Here is a 20,536-nt window from a genome sequence, read left to right as displayed (position 1 = left end):
AGAGGCCTGTGGAGGGTCCTCAACCACCTGAGGGGTCTCAGTAGACTCTCCGTGGTTAGACATGCTTCTAGTGTGGTGTAAGTGATGCACCTACCTACACTATGTGTTTACCTACTGATCCCTTGCTAAGAGTTGCAGCCAAGGTGTGCTAAGCCTTGAGGAGCTGCAGCAGCTGATTCAGTAGAACTCAGAGTATTCTAAGCTAAGTTATATGTACCTAACAGTACTTATGTGATCTTTCAACAAGATATTCTTAGGATACGTGTGGTAGAACAACAGCAAGCTCAAATCCCAACCGCTGCTCACCAATGTGAGAAGGTGGCCTGATATGCAGTGCTCACTGTTCTAGTGAACACTATGTATCAGTCCAGCAACCCTTATTGATGATTGGTTGTAAGTCAACCTTATAGACCAGCTATCCTAGTAGCATGGATACGAGCAGTCTAAGGCTAAAGACTCGAGAGGGCGTGTTAAGCCAGCTGTTATACCACACATATACCCCTTGAATACCCAGTGAAAGGACACCACACAAGTGTTATGAAAATAAACCGTGTATTTATTAAAATCACAACAGCCCTGTACTCTTGATGAGGACAGGGTACTAAGCACAAAACAAAACTCTTACGAAAATACTTAAGTTAGCACAGTATATACAAATGCCCGAGGGGCACGGAAAACCATATACTCTGAAAGTGGACTGCGAAATTACTAGCAGGTAAGTACAGTACTAATAGGCTTAGGAATCGCTAGGACTTGACTATAGAATCTTCAGATTACTTCTAGGAGACCCAGGGGACTCGGGTGCAGAGTGTGCACTCTCACGCGTGATGCGGGACAAAGTCTATGGTAGCTAGTAAAGACAAAGTTAGTGTTCTCGGGCGAACCCGACCTGGTAGGAGGAAAACAAAAGTGGATTCTGACCCTTGGATAGTGAGGCTATGCTGGGGCACCGAAATGCCGAAGTTACCTAGCCCAGGGGCTGCAGCTGCAGCTGCATAGGTCTCAAAAGACGTCGGGAATCCTCGTAGACGGACCAGGAGCCTGGAAGGAAGAAGTTGCTGGCAGGCGACCAGTGAAGAAAGTTCGATGGATCCAAGCCTGGATCGAAAGTAGAAGACACCTGAAAGCAGAGGGGACCAAGTTCGTGACTACTAGCCAGTAGTCAGTGGGCACCAGGAGGGCACCGGATGGTAGCCACCTCGGCTAGGTGAGTGGGTGATGCTGTACTCGCAGATCTCACGGACCAGGAGGCGTTGACGGCGACCAGGATGGAGGAGCGAGCTGTCCCACGATGGATGAAGCTGTCAGCGTCGCTGGACCCAGGATTGGGCAACAAAGCCTTGGCAAATTCAAGCCCACGCAGTGGACTCAAAATGGCGTCTGGAGTGGACCAGGAGGGTCCGGGGTGCCTCTCTTGAAAAAGGAAGCAAGGGCCAGTCTGGAGCAACCAGACCAGCAGCAGTGATGTCGTCGGGCGTCGTGAAGAAGGCCACAAGCCAGCCGGCTAGTAGCCACACAGCGCGGTGAGCAGGCAGAAGCAGAAGGGCCCCACGCAGATCGTGGAGATGCTGGAGGGCTGATCTTCGGTGCTGGAGCTGCTCAGGGTGGGGGCTTCTCGGACCCCAAAGCACTCACCAGTGGAGCACACGGTGGGCTTGTTGCAAAGAAGTCGTGCAGTCTTGGCGATCGTCGGTCCCTCGAGGTCTCGTCGCACTCACAGTTCTCAGCTTGGCTGTAGAGGTGAGTAGAGGTCAGAGGTGCCAGGGAAGCCGGGTCTCGTCGAGCTGGGTCGTCGGATTCCTGAGGAAGGACTTGCAGCAGACCGCAGTGTTCTTAGGATGGTGCCCGCTTGATGCAGGGTGACTACTCCTTAGCCACAAGGGAGAATCTTGAAGAAGAAATCTTGATGTCCTTTCGCAGAAAGTCGTGTCTTGATTCCAAAGATGATCTAATTTGAACAGGGGGCCCGCTCCCATCTTTATACTAAAAAAGGGGGCTGACCCGGTGACTAGGTCCTGCCTATGGGTGGGACTAGGAGGGGGGTGGTTACACCCCTCTCCCATGCCGGACTTCCCCCAGGCCAGGGGCTGGTGTGCCCCTGGAACTGGTTCTGACCGGCCTATGCGTAGTGAGCACCGGGGTGCCACTCAGCAGTCACCTTCCTGTAAAGCCCTGCCTTCCCAGGATACACAAAACCCTGTCTGGGATGGTGATAGCACCGCCCCGGACAGGAAACCCTTTGTCCAAGCTCTCCCCTCTGGAAGGACTCCCAGCAGCAGGAGGTCAGACTCGTGTCTGTGGTGGCAGCATCCATTTTGTGGAGCTGAGGCTTCCGTTAACTTTAACCGGGGTTCACAGTTACATACATGTCGTGTCCCTCTAGAAGGGTGGAATGCTAACCCCGTCGCCAGAATTGGCGAGGGGTTAGTATTCCAATTCGTATGACACCTTACTCGACATGTTTTGATAAAGCAATACCAAAGATAGCATTTAACCGCGAGGATTATAATGCACTTAAGAGTATATGGTATGCGATATCATGGAACAGCTATAAGGACTTGGTTCCGCAAGCTGCAGACAGGCTCAGCTCATGCCAGAGCACCATCTCACATGATTCCAAGCACTCTGCCTTCAGGATTGTCAAGGCCTGCCATAGGAGTGACTGATAGGAATCTGTGTGTCCATTTTTAGGGTTAGATATAGGTATACTATATCTACAGCAAAGGGTGATTACACTACTTTGCCCCAGCTGTCATGCAGCCAGTTGTGTCAAATTTAGGAGGCCAGCCAGGGGTGGCATAATACATGCTTCAGCCCCTGGTAGGCCCTGGGTACACCTATGCCCTGAGTTACAGGGTCTGATAAGGTGGCCCAGTACCAATTGGAAATGTACCGAAGGTACATGGAATCCATTTTACAGAGAGAGCAGTAGGCCTGGGGTCCTGATTAACAGGATCCCAGGTCGACTATGTCAAAAACCAGCTAAAACACAGGGCAAAAAGTTGGGGGCAACCATAGTCAGGAGGTACCTTCCTACACAAGTTTGCTAGTCGGGGCTTCCAATACCCTAGCAATCCTAGCACGGTACGACCGTCAAATGTGGAGTGATATCTCACCATACCTGGATCAGCTCCCAAATGACCCTAAAGCTGAGGCCCAGAAACTCTTGGAGGAGGGACAACGTTCCTCATCTGAAATGATTGAGTGCGCGATGGACATCGCTACCACCGCTTTCCGCGCTCTAGGGGGAGCGGCGGTTCTTAGACGACAGGGCTGGTTACGAGCGACCTGGTTCTGCCCAGAAGTCCAGAATAAAATCCTGGACTTACCCTTTGACGGGGACATGCTGTTTAGGAAACATGTTGATGAGGCTCTACAGGGAATAAAGAAGGACACGGAGACAGCTCGGTCCTTAGGCACATTACAGTATAGGAAGACACCTTTCCGTGGAGCAAGAGGAAGAGGATTCACATCAACAAGAGGCGGTTACCAACAACAACGCTATACTCAACAATCGCAATCGTACAGGCCTCAGTACGGTAACCAGTACTATCAGCGTCAATCGCAATCTTTCTCTCGCCAGAACTCACGTGGGCGGCAGGGTCGTCCAGGCAGGGACGCCTCCAAGCGTCAATAGCGGCCTCCTGACTCTGCCAACTGTTCCTCTGCCCCATGTGTCACCTGTGGGCGGCAGGATCTCTCAACATCTGAGCAGCTGGGAACAAATAACATCGGATCAGTGGGTATTGAACATCATCCGTCAAGGACACACATTGGAGTTTCAGGATCTTCCACCGTACAGAGCTCCTCACGCCACCATTACAAAACACCTAAGCCTTCTGCAAACGGAAGTTCAACAAATGCTTCAGAAAGGGGCGATACAGCTTGTCCCTCTATCGCAAAGAGGAGAAGGCTTCTATTCCAGGTTTTTCCTGATCCAAAAGACCAAGGACAAGTGGCGTCCGATCCTGGACTTAAGGGAGCTCAACACCTATCTCGTGAAACTTTCATTTCGGATGATTACACTCCAGGATATCTTGCGCCTCCTGAATCCAGGAGACTTTATGGCAACGTTAGACCTGGAAGATGCCTACTTCCATATCCCAATCCACCCAGCTCACAGACGTTTTCTTCTCTTCACAGTGGGCAAGAGTCACTTCCAATTTATGGTGCTCCCATTTGGGCTGAGATCAGCGCCAAGGATATTCACGAAGGTGCTGGCCCCGTGGCAGCTTTTCTGAGAAGACAGTCGCTAGAGGTTTTCCCATACTTGGACAACTGGCTGCTAAAGGCACCGAGTTATCAAGCGGCTACAAGAGCAGTAGAGACATGTTCGCGTCTCTTCGATCAACTAGGATTCCAGCTCAACAGAGAAAAGTCGGTCCTTCGGCCGGCCAATTCGGTGAAATTCCTGGGCGCTCTTATAGATACGCAGGTTTGCAAAGCTTTCCCATCAGAGGAAAGACAAACAAAACTCATTTCTTCGGCCAGTCGGCTACAAAAGAGGCAGTCAGTGTCGGTCAGGATGTACAAGTCTCTTCTAGGGTCGATTTCATCTTGTATTCAATTGATACCATACTGCAGACTGCGAATGCGTCCCTTCCAAGAACAACTAGACCTCCAGTGGAGGCAAGTGGACGGGTCTTTCAACGACAAGGTCAAGGTCACTATACAGATGAAACAGGCGGCTGCCTGGTGGATAAAAGATTCTCACCTCTCGGTGGGTCTCAGTTTCAGATTGCCTCTAGCCCCTCAAGTCATTACAACAGAAGCCTCCCTTCAAGGATGGGGAGCGGTGATGCAAGACCTCCAAGTCAGTGGGCATTGGGCATTGGATGCCGGTGGAACGTAGTCTACATATCAATATTCTAGAGCTGAGAGCCATTCGGTTCGCTCTGTTAGCATTCCTACCAAGGATAAGGAATTCTTCCATCCTAGTGCGTACAGACAACACCACAGGCATGCACTATGTCAACAAACAGGGTGGCACAAAATCGACACAGCTGTCCAGGGAAGCTCAGCTGCTGTGGAAATGGGCGATTTCGCAAAACATCATGCTGGTGGCAGAGCATCTGCCAGGTGTGGACAATACAAAGGCGGATACTCTGAGTCGCCTAAAAGTGATGTCTCACGAATGGGAATTGGACGATTCAGTGATCAAGGAGATATTCGCCCACTGGGGCACACCAGCGATCGACCTGTTCGCCACGCCGGCAAATAAGAAATGCCGGTATTATGCAAGCAGGGAACACCGCTGGGGAATGCGCTTTTGATGTCTTGGTCCGGCACATTTTGTTACGCCTTTCCTCCGTTCCCACTAATTTCACGAGTCCTCGGGAAGCTCAAGATGGAGCAATGCTGGATGATTCTGATTGCTCCCGCCTGGGCTCGCCAGTTTTGGTTCACGGAACTTCTCCTTCTGTCTCAGGACCATCCCATACATCTCCGACCCAGCCAGTCGCTTCTGTCAATGTCGAACGGACAGGTTCTCCACCCGAACCCGGACTCACTTCAATTGGCAGCATGGCTCCTGAGCACAGAGTTTCCGAGATCTAGACATTCCTGAAGAATGCAGACTCATCTTGGCTCAGGCGCGAGCGCCTAGCACGAATAGGACATATGGAGCAAAGTGGAAACGCTTCTGCGTATGGTGCCAGCGAGAAGGGGTGCACCCTTTTTCATCTGATCCACACCAACTCTTGCCATATATCCTGTCTTTAGCTCAGGCAGGTCTTGCCCATTCTTCCATCAAGGGCCACTTGGCGGCAATCTCCAGGTATAGAAGGACGGGGTTGGGTCCTTCACTTTTGTCAACAAGAGTCATAAAACAATTCTTGAAAGGACTGTTCAGGGTGTTTCCACCAATCCGACCTCCACCTCCTGTTTGGCATCTAAATGTGGTCCTGGCCCAACTAATGAGACCTCCTTTTGAACCGATTCATAAATCTGACTTGAAATTCATGTCATGGAAGGTGGCCCTTCTCCTCGCTCTCACATCTGCGAGGAGAGTGGGGGAACTGCAGGCTCTGACCATTAAAGAGCCCTTTCTACAGTTCAAGAATGATACCTTCATCCTTAAAATGAACCCCAAATTTATTCCAAAAGTACCTACGGACTTTCATTTGAATGAACCAGTTGTTCTGAATTAATTTTTTCCTCGGCCTTCCACTCCGGCTGAGAGCGCACTACATTCTCTAGACGTCCAGAGATGTCTCAAATTCTATCTTCAACGCACGGCTGGGCTTAGGAAGTCACCTCAGCTGTTTGTGGCTTTTGGAGCCCCTCGAAAGGGGTTTCCGTTATCAAAGCAGGGGATCTCCAGATGGATATGTAGTGCAATCCGTTTCTGCCACCAGGCGGCGGGGAAGCCCCTGGAAGGACAGGTTAAAGCACACTCCACGAGGTCTATCTCCTCTTCAACTGCGTTGTTTGCAGAAGTATCGATAAAGGACATCTGCAGAGCGGCCACCTGGAACAGTACTTATACCTTTACAAGACACTACTGCTTGGACTCCTCTGCTAAAGGGGATGCAGCTGTTGGGCAAGCGGTCCTGAGAAATCTCTTCCAGTGAGCGGTGAGCTTTCCTTTCTACCCTCCTTCCTTTTCGTTCACATTTCGTTATTTATATTGTTGGGTTTTTTACATGTACTAGAATATGATGATAATATTGTAATTGATTATGTGAGATTACTGGAATTTTGTACACGAAATGTGATGTGTACTACTGCTATCTACTCTGATACAAGCTATGGGAATCTATGAAAGTTCCAATACTGGAGTAAGAAACAAGTTACTTACCTGTAACTTTAGTTCTCCAGTATTGGTAACTTTCATAGATTCCCATGCGCCCACCCGCCTCCCCTGGGAAAGCTCACCCCTTTTTTAGCATATGTCATAAGAGCTATACAACGGCTACGAAAATCTGAGGCTCTGAGCTATCTCAGGAAGGTTATACAGGGTGAGGCTGCTCTGATTGGTTGGTGCTTTACATTTGGGTCTTTTTTCAAAAGGACACCTATAGGCTACAAAATAGTATAAGGCCTAGGCCTAATTTTTTCCTTTTTGTACCTCTTTTCGGTTTATCTACCTTTTTATAGTTACATATATATATATATATATATATATATATATATATATATATATATATATATATATATATATATATATATATATTCACTTAAAAAACCATAGGTTATAGACCATATATAGTTAGGTATTAGCATTTACAAAACCTTAATTTACTCGCACAAAACCATAGAAATTCGCATATATAGTTGGTTGCAATAACTATATATCGCGCACCCGCAACCCACTGCTGATGATGTCACATATTACATCATTCATGACATGGTCAGTGACATCACTGATGACATCACTGATGACATCTCAAATGACATCACTGATGACATCTCAAATGACATCACTGATGACATCACTGATGACAACATCCAGTGACTGTATGTTTCTGTAAAGTTAAAATATGTCTTACATATTGAAGAATGAGTGGATGTATAAGTGTTTGGATGAAGGATTTAGTAGGTGCATGACTGATTGTATGAGGGAATGATTAAATGTGTCTCGCTGAGTGCATGGGTTAGTGACTAAACTGTCTTAATTTGTGCATCATTATTTCTGTAGTTCTGTAAACTGCTGCATGTGTTGATCAGTAGCTATATGAGTAACTATATGGGTTATTGATTGGTTGCCCAAATATTTGTATGGGAGAGTGAGTGTGTGTGGGGGTGGCTGGGAGGTGTGACTCTGTGCATAGATGTGTGAGCAGTTGATTCACTAGATGTATGGGTTCAAAAGTGCATGTGGAAACAGCTGTATGGGCGGTTGACTGCATGAGTGTATTGGTGAGTGATTAGATTTCTCAGTGCTACATGTCAAAGTAAGTACATATGTAAAACACAGTACATGTAAGAGTTGACATATATAAATAACTGTGCATAAGAGCCAGTGAATGTGTGAGTGGCTGTATGGATCATTGTGAACTTGTATCCGGGATTGTATAAGAGAGTAAATATGTGTTAGTATATGTTTGATTAAGTAAGGTGTGTATAACTGTATAGTTGGGGAAATGGAGGTGTGATTGATTCTTTGCATGACTGACTAGGTGTGTGAGTAACTCCATGGATGAGTGACAGTCTGTGAGTGTCTGTTTACACTGATTGTATCTAAGGTTATATTAGAGTCTGAAGAGGTTCATCGTATTATCACATGAATGATATCTTCAGTGATGTGATCAGTAATGTCAAATGAGATGTTATCAGTGATTTCATCAGTGATGTCATTTGAAATGTCATCAGTGATGTCATCAGTGATGTCATTTGAGATTTCATCAGTGATGTCATTTGAGATGTCATCAGTCATGTCACTGACCATGTCATGAATGATGTAATATGTGACATCATCAGCAGTGGGTTGCGGGTGCGCGATATATAGTTATTGCAACTAACTATATATGCAAATTTCTATGGTTTTGTGCGAGTAAATTAAGGTTTTGTAAATGCTAATCCCTAACTATATATGGTCTACAACCAATGGTTTTTTCAGTGAATTTTGAAGGTTTTGTAAATGCAAATTCCTAACTATATATGGTCTATAACCTATGGTTTTTTCAGTGAATTTCATTGGTTTTTTAAAAGCTAATATCTATAGCTGTAAAATATATTCTTTATTACGTGACGTATCACGTAGCCACGTGAGACGCCTCATGACACGTCGCATAAACGTGACGTATTGTCTCTGCAGCGCAAACAAAACCCGTAACGTTAGCGCGCCAGAGCACGCTTACAGATATATATATTTTTTTTTTAACCTTAATTAGACAAAATCCACACGTGCACATATCTTGAGGCCTTGCAAAGGCACATCAAACAAACAGTCCCTACAATTTTGCCAAGTTTGGTGGAAATCTATTCCTTTAAATTTTATTTTACTGTTTCTCTTGGTTTTCCCCTTGTTACGCTTACCGGAACGCTACCCGGTACGCAAACCGGACGCTCCAAAAACACAAGATGTCGGACTCCCGTTACGCTGCCGGTTAGCTGCCCGGTTGGCGTACCGGGAAGCGCCTCTACCGCGAAAAATCGCAATTTTTTTTTTCTTTTGCCCCCGCGGGGCACTTTAATATCCCCCTCATCAATCCTAGGGGGTCAGGAGGGGTCTACCTTGCCCCCTTTCCTTCATTTTCCCCTTCGTTTTTCACCACCTTTTGTCTCTCAATCCTACCGAGAGACAAGATGGCGGCCACTCCAGACTGTTTACAATGTTGACAGCCAATCAGCTTCTCCTCAGACTCCTGTTACGCTGCCGGTTAGCTGCCCAGTTAGCTGCCCGGTTCACGTACCGATTTGCGCCTCTACGACAAAAAATCGCAATTTTTTTTTCTTTTGCCCCCGCGGGGCACTTTAATATCCCCCTCATCAATCCTAGGAGGTCAGAAGGGGTCTACCTTGCCCCCTTTCCTTCATTTCCCCCTTCGTTTTGGCCTCCTCTTATCGCTCGATCCTACCGAGAGACAAGATGGCGGCCGCTCCAGACTGTTTAGAATGTTGACAGACACCGGAGAGCCAATCCGCTTCGCTTCGCAAAGCTCCGTTACGCGAAAAGTACATGAACTGGTGCGCTATCCGGTACGCTGTCGCAGATATATCTGTTTTTTTAAACGTTAATTTCTCAAAATCCACTGGAGCACATATATTGAGACCCAGCAAAGGCACATCGGGCTAACAGTCCCTACAATTTTGCCAAGTTTCGTGCAAATCCATTCAGCCGTTCGAGCTAAAAGTGAGGCCAAACGCCCTATGGAAAAATGAATGGGAAAAACGTGTTTTGGGACCCCCCTTTTTTCTCGGCCCTCCCTTGACGAAACCCCAGCCTCTCCCCCCCCCCACCCCCCCCCCCCCCCCCAAATTTTCAGGGGCTGCTCAGAAACAAAATGTGCCATTTTCCTGAAAATTTCAGCCGATTCCGTCCACAAACGCCAAAGTTATTAGACATAGAATTTTCAAAAGTTCCATAGAGAAAAAATCCTAACTATATATACCTACTGGCTATCGCCAGTAGGTAATATATATATATATATATATATATATATATATATTGCTTCAAAATGCTGCTCGAACGATCCTCAACCAGGGCAACGCTGATGCCGTCGGTAGTAGCAGCCGCTACTCTTAATTATCCACAAGTACTGGATCCCACTAGTTAGGAGGACACCGAGACTGCACACCAGGAGGTCTTTGCCCAAATCCTTTGTTGTGCACTCGTAAATCAAGGACGACGCGTTTCGGCGTAAGCCTTTTTCAAGTAGCCACCATTTTGCATTCCCACATATTAAAGTCCTATTTTCATGTCATGACCCATAAACAGAAAGAAAATACTTCATTATATAAACAAAAAACAATAGTAAAAATCGATACTATATACATATATACATTTCCTCAATAAGGTTATAATGTATTCATGAATGCTTGTGTCTTATGAGCTGGACATGGAGGTAACAGTGTGATTGTACGCTGTTCGTTTTACCCAGCTATATGATAATGGACTACTCAACCGCATAGTCTATCGGGGGTTGAAGTTTCTGGCTGTCGGGAAAGCCGCGCGACTAGGAACTACAGAAGTCGCTGTGTTGATCGGGAAATGTGGTTCAGTGCGCGCCTCATGGGCAGGGTTCGGGACCATTGTCCGATGTTTAAAAATTTGTATACTTCTCAGTTTGTGGATAGCTCGGGAGCTCCCTTAGTTATCTTAGCTACCTTCTAAGACTGAGAATCCGCCTTCAATCACCCGACTACAATCTTACATAGTCTATCGGCTGGCAGTACACCCGCATGATTCTGGACTACAGAGTCACTGTAATCCTCGGAAAATGTAGTTCGTTAGATATGCCAAGAGCGGGGGTCGAGACCATTGTCCGGTAATTTAATCCCCTTTAAGGATTGGCATATGTATCGGACATCTTCCTCCTGGTCGCCTGCAGTATCTTTTCTTTCAGGCTCCATGGACTTCAAAGCAGAAACCCGACTCGACTTCACACCTATGCACCCGCAGCTTGTGGGTGAGGTAACAAGAGAATTTCGGTGCTCAACGGTAGATTGACTCTCCTAGTATCCAGTTGCACAGTCGTTTGTCCTATCTAGTCAGGATTGTCCGTACTCACCTTTTTCTTGAACTGTACTGTCAATAGACGTTACGCATCTCCCGTGTGAGTTCACACTCTGCACACGCGTTCCGTGGGCCTCCTATTACTTACCTAAAGTTAGGATAGTGTAGTCCCAGCTATCCTACAGCCTCTGGACAGCTCCATTTCCTTAATCGACTTCCTTATACCATTTACTTAGTATACGATTTGTTGCGCCCCTAGGGCAACATTGTAACTTGTGCAACTTAACGTATTTTTCTTAAGAGTCTTGCATGTGCTTAGCCCTCTGATCCCATAAAGAGTTCAGAGGTGTTTGTTAGTAATAAATATCTTGTTTATTTTCATAACTACCTGTGTGGTGTCCTTTCATTTGGTATTCAAGGGGTTATATGTGGTAAAACAGCTGGCTTCACATGCCAAAAGAGTTTAGCCTAAGACTGCTTTGTCCATGCTACCATTAGGATAGCTGGTCTATAAGGTTGACTTACAACCAATCACCATAAGGGTTGTTTGGACTGATACAAGTTGATCACTAGAACTAGTGAGCATCATATATCAGGCCAAGTTCTCACATTGGTATGCAGCGGTTGGGATTTGAGCTTGCTGTTGTTTTTACCAAATATAATCTTGAGATATCATTTGAAAGATCACATAAGGTACCATAGGTACATATAACAAGCTTAGAAATACTTGAGTTCTACTGAACCAGCTGTTGTAGTAGAAAGGGAGTAGCACACCCTGACCTCAACTCTTAGCAAGGGATCAGTAGGAAAACCCATAGTGTAGGTAAGTGCACCACTTACACCTCACTAGAAGGCATGTCTGCCCCAGGAGAGAACACAGTGACTCCCCTTGTGGTTAGTGACCCTCCACAGGTCCTTTCCAGATATGCAGCACTCAACTTCCAGGAGATGAGACAATTGTGTACCTCCAGGAAATTGAAACGGGGTTCTAACCCTACCCTTCCTTTTCTGTTAGGTCTCTTAGAGACATATGATGCCAGAAGGGCTTCTAATACAGGCCCCTCTAATCCAGCAGATGGAAGCATACCCCCAGTAGAAGATGACTATAACCTCCCTGAGACTGAAGAAGTGGAAGAGGAGAATGGAGACTCATCTGATGGCGAGGTAGACAATGGTCAGGCTAGAGTCAGCAGACTTACCAGGGCCAACTTAAGCCTACATGAGAATGGAACTGGGGGAGCCCCAGGCCCATCCTCAAGCAGGCCTAACCTCGGGAATAGACGAGTTAGGTCTCAGTCCAGAGGCTCTAACAGATCTATTCACACCCATGTCTCTCAGGCATCTTCTCAGAGAGGGATGACATCCCCTCAGAGGAGAGAGCATGAAGCTAAGATGGGGGAAGTGCATCTGAGGATTGAGAGGGAAGAACTTGCCCTTGCCAAAGAGAAACTTGCCTTTGCCAGAGAGCAGAAATTGAGTGGGTTAGAACCCACTGGTGGCAGCGTTATCCCTAGAGATAAAGACAGGAGTTTTGATAACAGAAACCTGAGTACGATAGTGCCCCCCCTTTAAGGTAGGGGATGACATCCACAAATGGATGACTGCTTTGGAGAGAGCCTGCAAAGTACAGCAGGTACCCCAGAGTCAGTGGGCAGCTATATTGTGGCTCTCCTTTGAAGGTAAAGGAAGAGACAAGCTCCTCACTGTTAGAGATGAGGATGCTAATGATTACCAAGTCCTGAAAAGTGCTTTGATTGATGGGTTTGGCCTAACGACTGAACAGTACAGGTTAATGTTCAGAGACACCCAGAAAACTCAAGCTCAGGATTGGACTGACTTTGTTGATTGTGCCACTAAGGCTTTGGAAGGCTGGTTACTGGGAAGTAAAGTTACTGATTACACAGGATTGTATAATCTAATTATGAGAGAGCAAATCTTAAATAATTGTCAGAACCAGTTGTTGCATCAGCACTTGATTGACTCAGATCTGACCTCTCCCCAAGAATTGGGAAAGAAGGCAGGCAGATGGGTCAGGACAAGGGTCAAGCAGCAGAACCAGGGTGATGGCCAGAAGAAAGCAGACCAAAAGGGTAATCAAGAGAATAAGCAAAATGACCAGAAGTCTTCAACAGGGCCCCAACAATCTAAGGAGGGTGGGTCCCAGAATTCACAAAAGAAGAATAATGATGGGCAAAGAAAACCATGGTGCCAATACTGTAAAAGTAAGACTCACTGGTTTAGTGAGTGCACCAAGAAAGGCACAGCTCCTACCACTACAGGCCCTACGGCACCTGCACCCCCTAGTACAGTTAGTAGTGGTAGTGCACCCCCAAGGCTATAGTTGGGTTGACCCTGGGAACTGAGGTGGGTTCTGACTTAGTTAGAATACCAACTCAGGCTGTTCTTGTTTGTACTGGGGACATGGATATGACCCCTACTATAAGTCCCAGTACTCTGGGCAAATACAGGCAAACGCCTTTGATCAATGGAAAAATGGCTCAGGCCTACTGGGACACTTGTGCCAGTGTCACTATGGTGACACCAAACTTTGTGGACCCTGAACAGGTAATACTAGGTTCAGACTACCTAGTGACCAATGCTAGCAATGTCACTACCAATCACAGTATGGCAGTTGTTAATTTCTCCTGGGGAGGGGTAACTGGCCTCAAAAGGGTTGTAGTTAGTTCAGACCTCCCAGTGGACTGTCTGTTGGGCAATGATTTGGAATCCTCCTTATAGTCAGATGTGGAGTATAGGACTCATGTGGAAATGTTAGGTTTTTCAGCACATGTCCTTGCTGTGACTAGGTCACAGGCCCAAAAATGCCCAGCTGAACTAGTGCTGGATCCTGGAACAATGGACCAGACACTACCCAAGAGAAAGAGCAGTAGGGTAAAGGCTATGCCTCCCCACCCCCCTTGCCTCAGGTGGAGGATCAGCCCTCTGAGGAGGCTGACCCAAAGACCCCAGAAGGAACTGTCCTAGAGGAGCTTGAACCTGAACAGGTTGAGTTCCTTGGGGCAGGGGGACCTTCCAGGGCAGACTTGAGGCAGGCACAGTTAGACTGTTCCTCTATTGAACCCCTCAGACAGCAGGCTGCTGCTGAGGCTGCAGGGAATGCTACAGGTACCCACAAGGTGTACTGGGATGATGGACTCCTATGCTCTGAGGCAAGAGACCCCAAGCCTGGTGCTACCAGGAGGCTGGTTATCCCCTTGTCTCTGAGAGGTTTCCTTCTTACCTTAGCCCATGAGATTCCCCTTGCAGGTCACTTAGGCCAGAACAAGACAAGGGAAAGACTTGTCTCACACTTTCACTGGCCTCATATGTCTGAAGACACTAAAGAGTTTTGTCGCTCATGTGTCACTTGTCAAGCCAGTGGCAAATCAGGTGGCACAACCAAGGCCCCCCTTATACCACTACCTGTGGTGGGGGTTCTCTTTGAAAGAGTGGGGATTGACATTGTTGGACCAATGGACCCCCCAGCCTCATTTGGGCACAGATTTATACTGTTGATAGTGGATCATGCCCTAGGTATCCAGAAGCTATTCCCCTTAGGACCACTACAGCTCCTGTTGTGGCCAGGGCCCTACTTGGAGTTTTCTCCAAAGTGGGGTTTCCTAAGGAGGTTGTCTCTGACAGAGGTGCAAACTTTGTCAGGATACTTGACTGCAATGTGGAAGGAGTGTGGTGTCAATTACAAATTCACCACCCCCTATCACCCAAAGTGCAATGGACTTGTGGAGAGATTCAACAAGACCCTAAAAGGGATGATCAAAGGGTTACCAGAAAAGCTTAGGCGAAGATTTGTATCCTTTTACCTTTCCTTTTGTTTGCTAACAGAGAGGTCCCACAGAAGGGGGTTGGCTACAGCCCTTTTGAACTTCTATTTGGGCATCCTGTAAGAGGACCCCTGTGTCTTGTGAAGGAAGGATGGGAGTTACCGCTCATAAAGCCTAAACAAGATATAGTGGACTATGTACTTGGTCTCCGCTCCAGGATGGCAGAGTACATGGAGAAGGCATCTAAAAACCTTGAGGCTAGCCAAGAACTTAAAAAAACTTGGCACGACCAAAAGGCTGTCCTTACTGTTTACCAGCCTGGACAGAAGGTGTGGGTGTTGAAGCCAGTGTCCCCAGCAGCTCTCCAAGAGAGATGGTCTGGACCCCATTCCATTATTGAACAAAAGGGAGAGGTCACATCCCTGGTGGACCTTGGAACTCCCTGGAGCCCTCACAGAGTACTTCATGTGAACAGACTCAAGGCATTTGTTGACAGGGAGGACATGGGCTTGCTCATTGCCACAGATGAGGGACAGGAGGAAGAGAGTGACCCTCTGCCAGACCTGCTCACTCAGAACCTTTATGATGGGTCAGTAGATGGTGTAGTCTTTTCTGACAGCCTCTCTGAACGTCAGCAAAAGGATTGCAAACAAGTTCTTCAGCCCTTTAGACAAATGTTCTCTCTGACACCAAGTCAGACAAACTGGTGCACCCATGAGGTGGACACTGGTAACAGTCTGCCTATAAAGAGTAAAATCTACAGGCAACCGGACCACGTCAGGGACTGCATAAAACAAGAAGTACAAAGATGTTGGAAATGGGAGTCATTGAACCCTCAGAGAGCCCTTGGGCTGGTCCTGTAGTTCTAGTGCCTAAACCTTACACCCAGGATGGTAAGAGAGAGATGAGGATTTGTGTAGATCACAGGGGTCTCGATGCTGTCACTAAGACAGATACCCATCCAATACCAAGAGCAGATTAACTCATTGATAAATTGGCTTCTGCCAAATTCTTGAGTACATTTGACCTGACAGCTGGTTATTGGCAAATCAGGTTAGCTAAGGATGCCAAGGCCAAAACAGCATTTTCGACCCCAGGAGGTCATTACCAGTTTATGGTGATGCCCTTTGGTTTGAAAAATGCACCTGCCACTTTTCAAAGGTTGGTGAACCAAGTTCTCAATGGGCTGGATGACTTCTGTGCAGCATATCTAGATAATATTGCGGTCTTTAGCTCCACCTGGGAGGATCACCTGATCCACCTGAGGAAAGTTTTGGAGGCCCTGCAAAAGGCGGGCCTCACTATCAAGGCTACTAAGTGCCAGATAGGGCAGAGTCAGGTTGTGTACCTGGGCCACCTTGTAGGTGGAGGCCAGGTTCAACCATTGGAGAGCAAGATACAGGCCATAAAGGACTGGGCTCCTCCAACCACCCAGGCACAGGTCGAGCTTTCTTGGGCCTGTCTGGTTACTACAGGAAATTTGTCCGAAATTATGGGACAATTGTGACCCCTCTTAATGACCTGACAAGTAAGAAAATGCCAAAGAAAGTTCAGTGGACAGTTAGCTGTCAAAAGGCATTTGATGACCTAAAGCAGGCCATGTGCACTGCGCCTATTCTCAAGAGTCCAGACTACTCCAAACCTTTCATTGTCCAAACAGATGCTTCTGAGTTGGGTGTGGGAGCTGTTCTATCTCAACTGAATATTGATGGTAATGACCAGCCCATTGCTTTTATAAGTAGAAGGCTGACCCCTAGAGAGAAACGTTGGTCAGCTATTGAGAGGGAGGCCTTTGCTGTGGTTTGGGCTCTGAAAAAGTTGAGGCCATACTCGTTTGGCACTCACTTCAAGATTCAGACAGACCATAAGCCCCTCTTGTGGCTAAATCAGATGAAGGGTGAAAACCCCAAACTACTTAGGCGGTCCATTTCCCTACAGAGGATTGACTTTACAGTGGAGCACAGACCAGGGACTGACCATGGCAATGCAGATGGTCTCTCCAGGTATTTCCACTTAGAACAAGAAGACTCACCTGGTCAAGGTTAGTTTAATGTCCCTAAGTTGGGGGGGGGGGGTTATGTAGGCGAGTAGTGTGAGAAGTTGGCCTGATATATGATGCTCACTAGTTCTAGTGATCACCTTGTATCAATCCAAACAACCCTTATGGTGATTGGTTGTAAGTCAACCTTATAGACCAGCTATCCTAATGTTAGCATGGACAAAGCAGTCTTAGGCTGAACTCTTTTGGCATGTGAAGCCAGCTTTTTTACCACCTATAACTCCTTGAATACCAAATGAAAGGACACCACACAGGTAGTTATGAAAATAAACAAGATATTAACTAACAAACACCTCTGAACTCTTTATGAGATCAGAGAGCTAAGCACATGACAAGACTTCAGAGCCCGACGAGACCCGGATTCCCAGACCTCTCCGACCTCTACCTACATCTGCAGCACAGCTGAGATCCGTGGGTGCGACGAGACACGTGGGACCGGCCATCTTGAAGGAAGCAACCTTATAGACCAACTTGAAGGAAGCAACCTTATAGAAGGCAACCTTATAGACCAGCTATCCTAATGTTAGCATGGCCAAAGCAGTCTTAGGCTGTTTCTCAACTCAAAACAGGTAAGTAATTATGTTTTAGTATTTCGTGTGATTTTTAAAGAATATTTCTACTTTTCAAACTATATTATATACCATTATATAGAGGCTCCACCGTCTGGACCAAAAACGTGCGCTCTCTTATTACCTAGATCGCACACGCCAGTTCCGGGTGGATGACCAACTCTTTGTTGGTTACGTGGGCGCGAAGAAGGGAAAGGCAGTACACAAGAGGACCATTTTGCGGTGGATCATCTTGTGTATCCAGGCATGTAACTCCATGGCCAAAAAAGAGCCCCCTGCTGGATTGCGGGCTCATTCCACTCGAGCCACGGCAACAACAACTGCCTTGGGCCGAGGAGTCCCCTTACAGGACATTTGCCAGGCAGCTACGTGGGCCTCGCTGCACACGTTCGCAAGACATACTGCCTGGGCAGCCAAGTCCGGAGGGGTGGCTTCTTTGGCCGTTCCGTCCTCCAGGACTTTCTGGTGTGATTATTGGTTCGCAGACCCACCTCAGGGGTTGGTATTGCTGGGGTATCTAATCTAAGGTAAGGAATCTATCACTAATGTGTCTCTTTCAGATGCACAAATTACTACTTGTGTAACGATATATCTGTAAGAGACATTAGTTAGTGATAAATTCCTTACCGACCCACCCATCCTCCCCGTTCTGCGAACCGATATCTAGGGTTAATGTCATCCCCTTTCAGGGCCCTAGTTTCAAGGCACCAGTGTTGGTTTTTGGCATAGCTCTACGTTTCTGGCGTGGAAAAGCTGTGTCTAAGAACTTACGTCCGCTTGCGGAGGTGGCGTCTAAGTACTCAGACGACGTCATGACGGTGCCGACTACTGACGCGGAGCCGCAGACGACGCCTACCGACACGCAAGGGTACTGCTACGCAAAAGTTTCCGGATCCAGTCTGACGCCTGGGGATATTCTAAGGTAAGGAATCTATCACTAACTAATGTCTCTTACAGATATATAGTTACACAAGTAGTAACTTGTGCTTCTTACAGATATATAGTTACCGAAGGTAAGTAACTTGTTCATCACTAACTAATGTCTCTTACAGATATTTAGTTACAAAAGTAGTAACTGGTGCGACAGGCTCCCAGGACCATTAACTCTATTTGGTAGCACTGCACTTACAATGTCTAAGAATGGCCTTTGACACTGTAGGGGTTCAGGGCTCATGCACCTTTACCCTCACCACTGGCATAGGGCACCCAGCTAGATTGGTGACTGATCTATGCCTGGGCAGTGGGTTGTAGGCATGGCACACAGGGATGTGTACTAAATAAAATTGAAAATGGATTGCTAGCACACCTAGGTTGGAAAGATTTTCACACTACTCGAAATGTGATCTGAAACTGAACGGTAGTTTATCTATCACGTGCTTCTCAGTGTCAGTGTCATAGGGCTGCCTATCCCTAGATTATCAATATAACTTGTAGTGGGTACCAAACCGTCTTCGACAAACGGCGCTGGGAACTATAGGAGGGGGAATGCGAACAAATAGGTGTACCCGCCAATTCACTTTTTGAGTGCTACTGCCTCAAACAAATCTTCTCCTCCCGGTTAAGGCTTCAATTGAACATAAAAAAGATACGACCCACTACGCAAGCAACTTTCACGTATTGTATACTTCACCCGAACCGGGTGTTTCAGACCACTAAATTTCGCCCATACCTTATGAGGCCCTGAATATTCGCAGTCTGTTCCCTGCAATGAAACACGTGTTGGCCTGTACAGAGGAACATTAAACTGGTGGACAACACCAAGAACTTTACGTCTTTTGAACTTTTATATTTGCACTAATGTTCTGCTATGATAAAAGTCTTGATGTGCACAGTTAAGACTAAATTTACCAAGAAAATATTGACCTTATATAGTGCAGGGGCTACGTTGTTTTTTTATTAGTTAGTGATAGATTCCTTATCGACCCACCCATCCTCCCCGTTCTGCGAACCGATATCTAGGGTTAAGGTCATCCCCTTTTAGGGCCCTAGTTTCATGGCACCAGTGTTGGTTTTTGGCATAGCTCTGCGTTTCTGGCGCGGAAAAGCTGTGTCTAAGAACTGACGTCAGCACGTGGAGGCGGCGTCTAAGTACTCCGACGTCATCACGGCGCCCACGACGCTGACGACGCTCGCGGAGCCGCAGACGACGCCTACTGACGCGCAAGGGTACTGCTACGCAAAAGTTTCCGGATCCAGTCCGACGCCTGGGGATATTCTAAGGTAAGAAATCTATCACTACCTAATGTCCCTTACAGATATATCGTTACACAAGTAGTAACTTGTGCGTCCATTCCGATCCTCACTGAGTCCAGCACCCTATACTGGCGTATAACTGTGAAGTTGCCAGATGCAGTAGGACTCCTGGGGTTGTTCTACAGGTGATGAATTTGCTGGTAGATAGAGCATCCATCATAAAGATGGTACTGCAGTTAAGTAACTTTTTCTTTTCATTGATTTTTTTCCTAAATTTATCACTGAACTTGGTAATACATACTACTTCATTCAATGATGCTTCTATTTGTCGAAAAGAGAAATATGAAATGTAGTAAGTGTTTCTGTAAAGTATTTATAATTTTTTTCTCTGTCTTTTAGGGTGAACATTTTAGGGAAGTAATGAAACGAATTCAGGCAATGTTGGACATACAAGAGAAAGAGTTTGAAAAGGTAATTATTCACTGTCTTTTTTTTTTTATTTTTTTTTTTAGTACTTGATATATGCCTCTTATAAACGCAGAATCCTCACCTTGTGAAATTCCTTAGGCGCCAGATCCGGAAACCTTTCAGCAATTCCCTAACCCATCTAAATTTGATATCATGTGACTGCCTCTTCGGGAGGATCTTCTGTCGCAGCAGCAGGGGACAGTCCTCCACCCGAACCTGTCCAGCCTTCACCTCCATGTGTGGAGATGGAGCGGCCACACTTGACTGCTTTCAATCTTCCTCCCGAAGTCTGTGATGTCATTCTGGCAGCCAGGCGTCCCTCCACTAAGACGGTATTCGCCTGCAG

The 20,536-nt window shown here is 46.8% G+C and overlaps 1 protein-coding gene across 2 annotated transcripts in view; it reads left to right on the top strand.

Moving 5' to 3' along the window:
- USP7 (ubiquitin specific peptidase 7) overlaps positions 1-20,536 on the top strand; it is a 1,528,604-nt gene that overhangs the window by 1,470,169 nt on the left and 37,899 nt on the right. For both annotated transcript variants that reach the window (XM_086941365.1, XM_086941366.1), the window contains exon 29: positions 20,122-20,193. In XM_086941365.1, the coding sequence (XP_086797491.1) occupies positions 20,122-20,193 (72 nt within the window). The remainder of the gene's footprint in view (positions 1-20,121; positions 20,194-20,536) is intronic.

Source organism: Lissotriton vulgaris, chromosome 10 (genome assembly GCF_964263255.1).
Source record: "Lissotriton vulgaris chromosome 10, aLisVul1.2, whole genome shotgun sequence".
NCBI lineage: Eukaryota > Metazoa > Chordata > Amphibia > Caudata > Salamandridae > Lissotriton > Lissotriton vulgaris.
The sequence above is the reverse complement of the archived record's forward strand: the minus strand, read 5'-3'. Positions and strand labels throughout refer to the sequence as shown.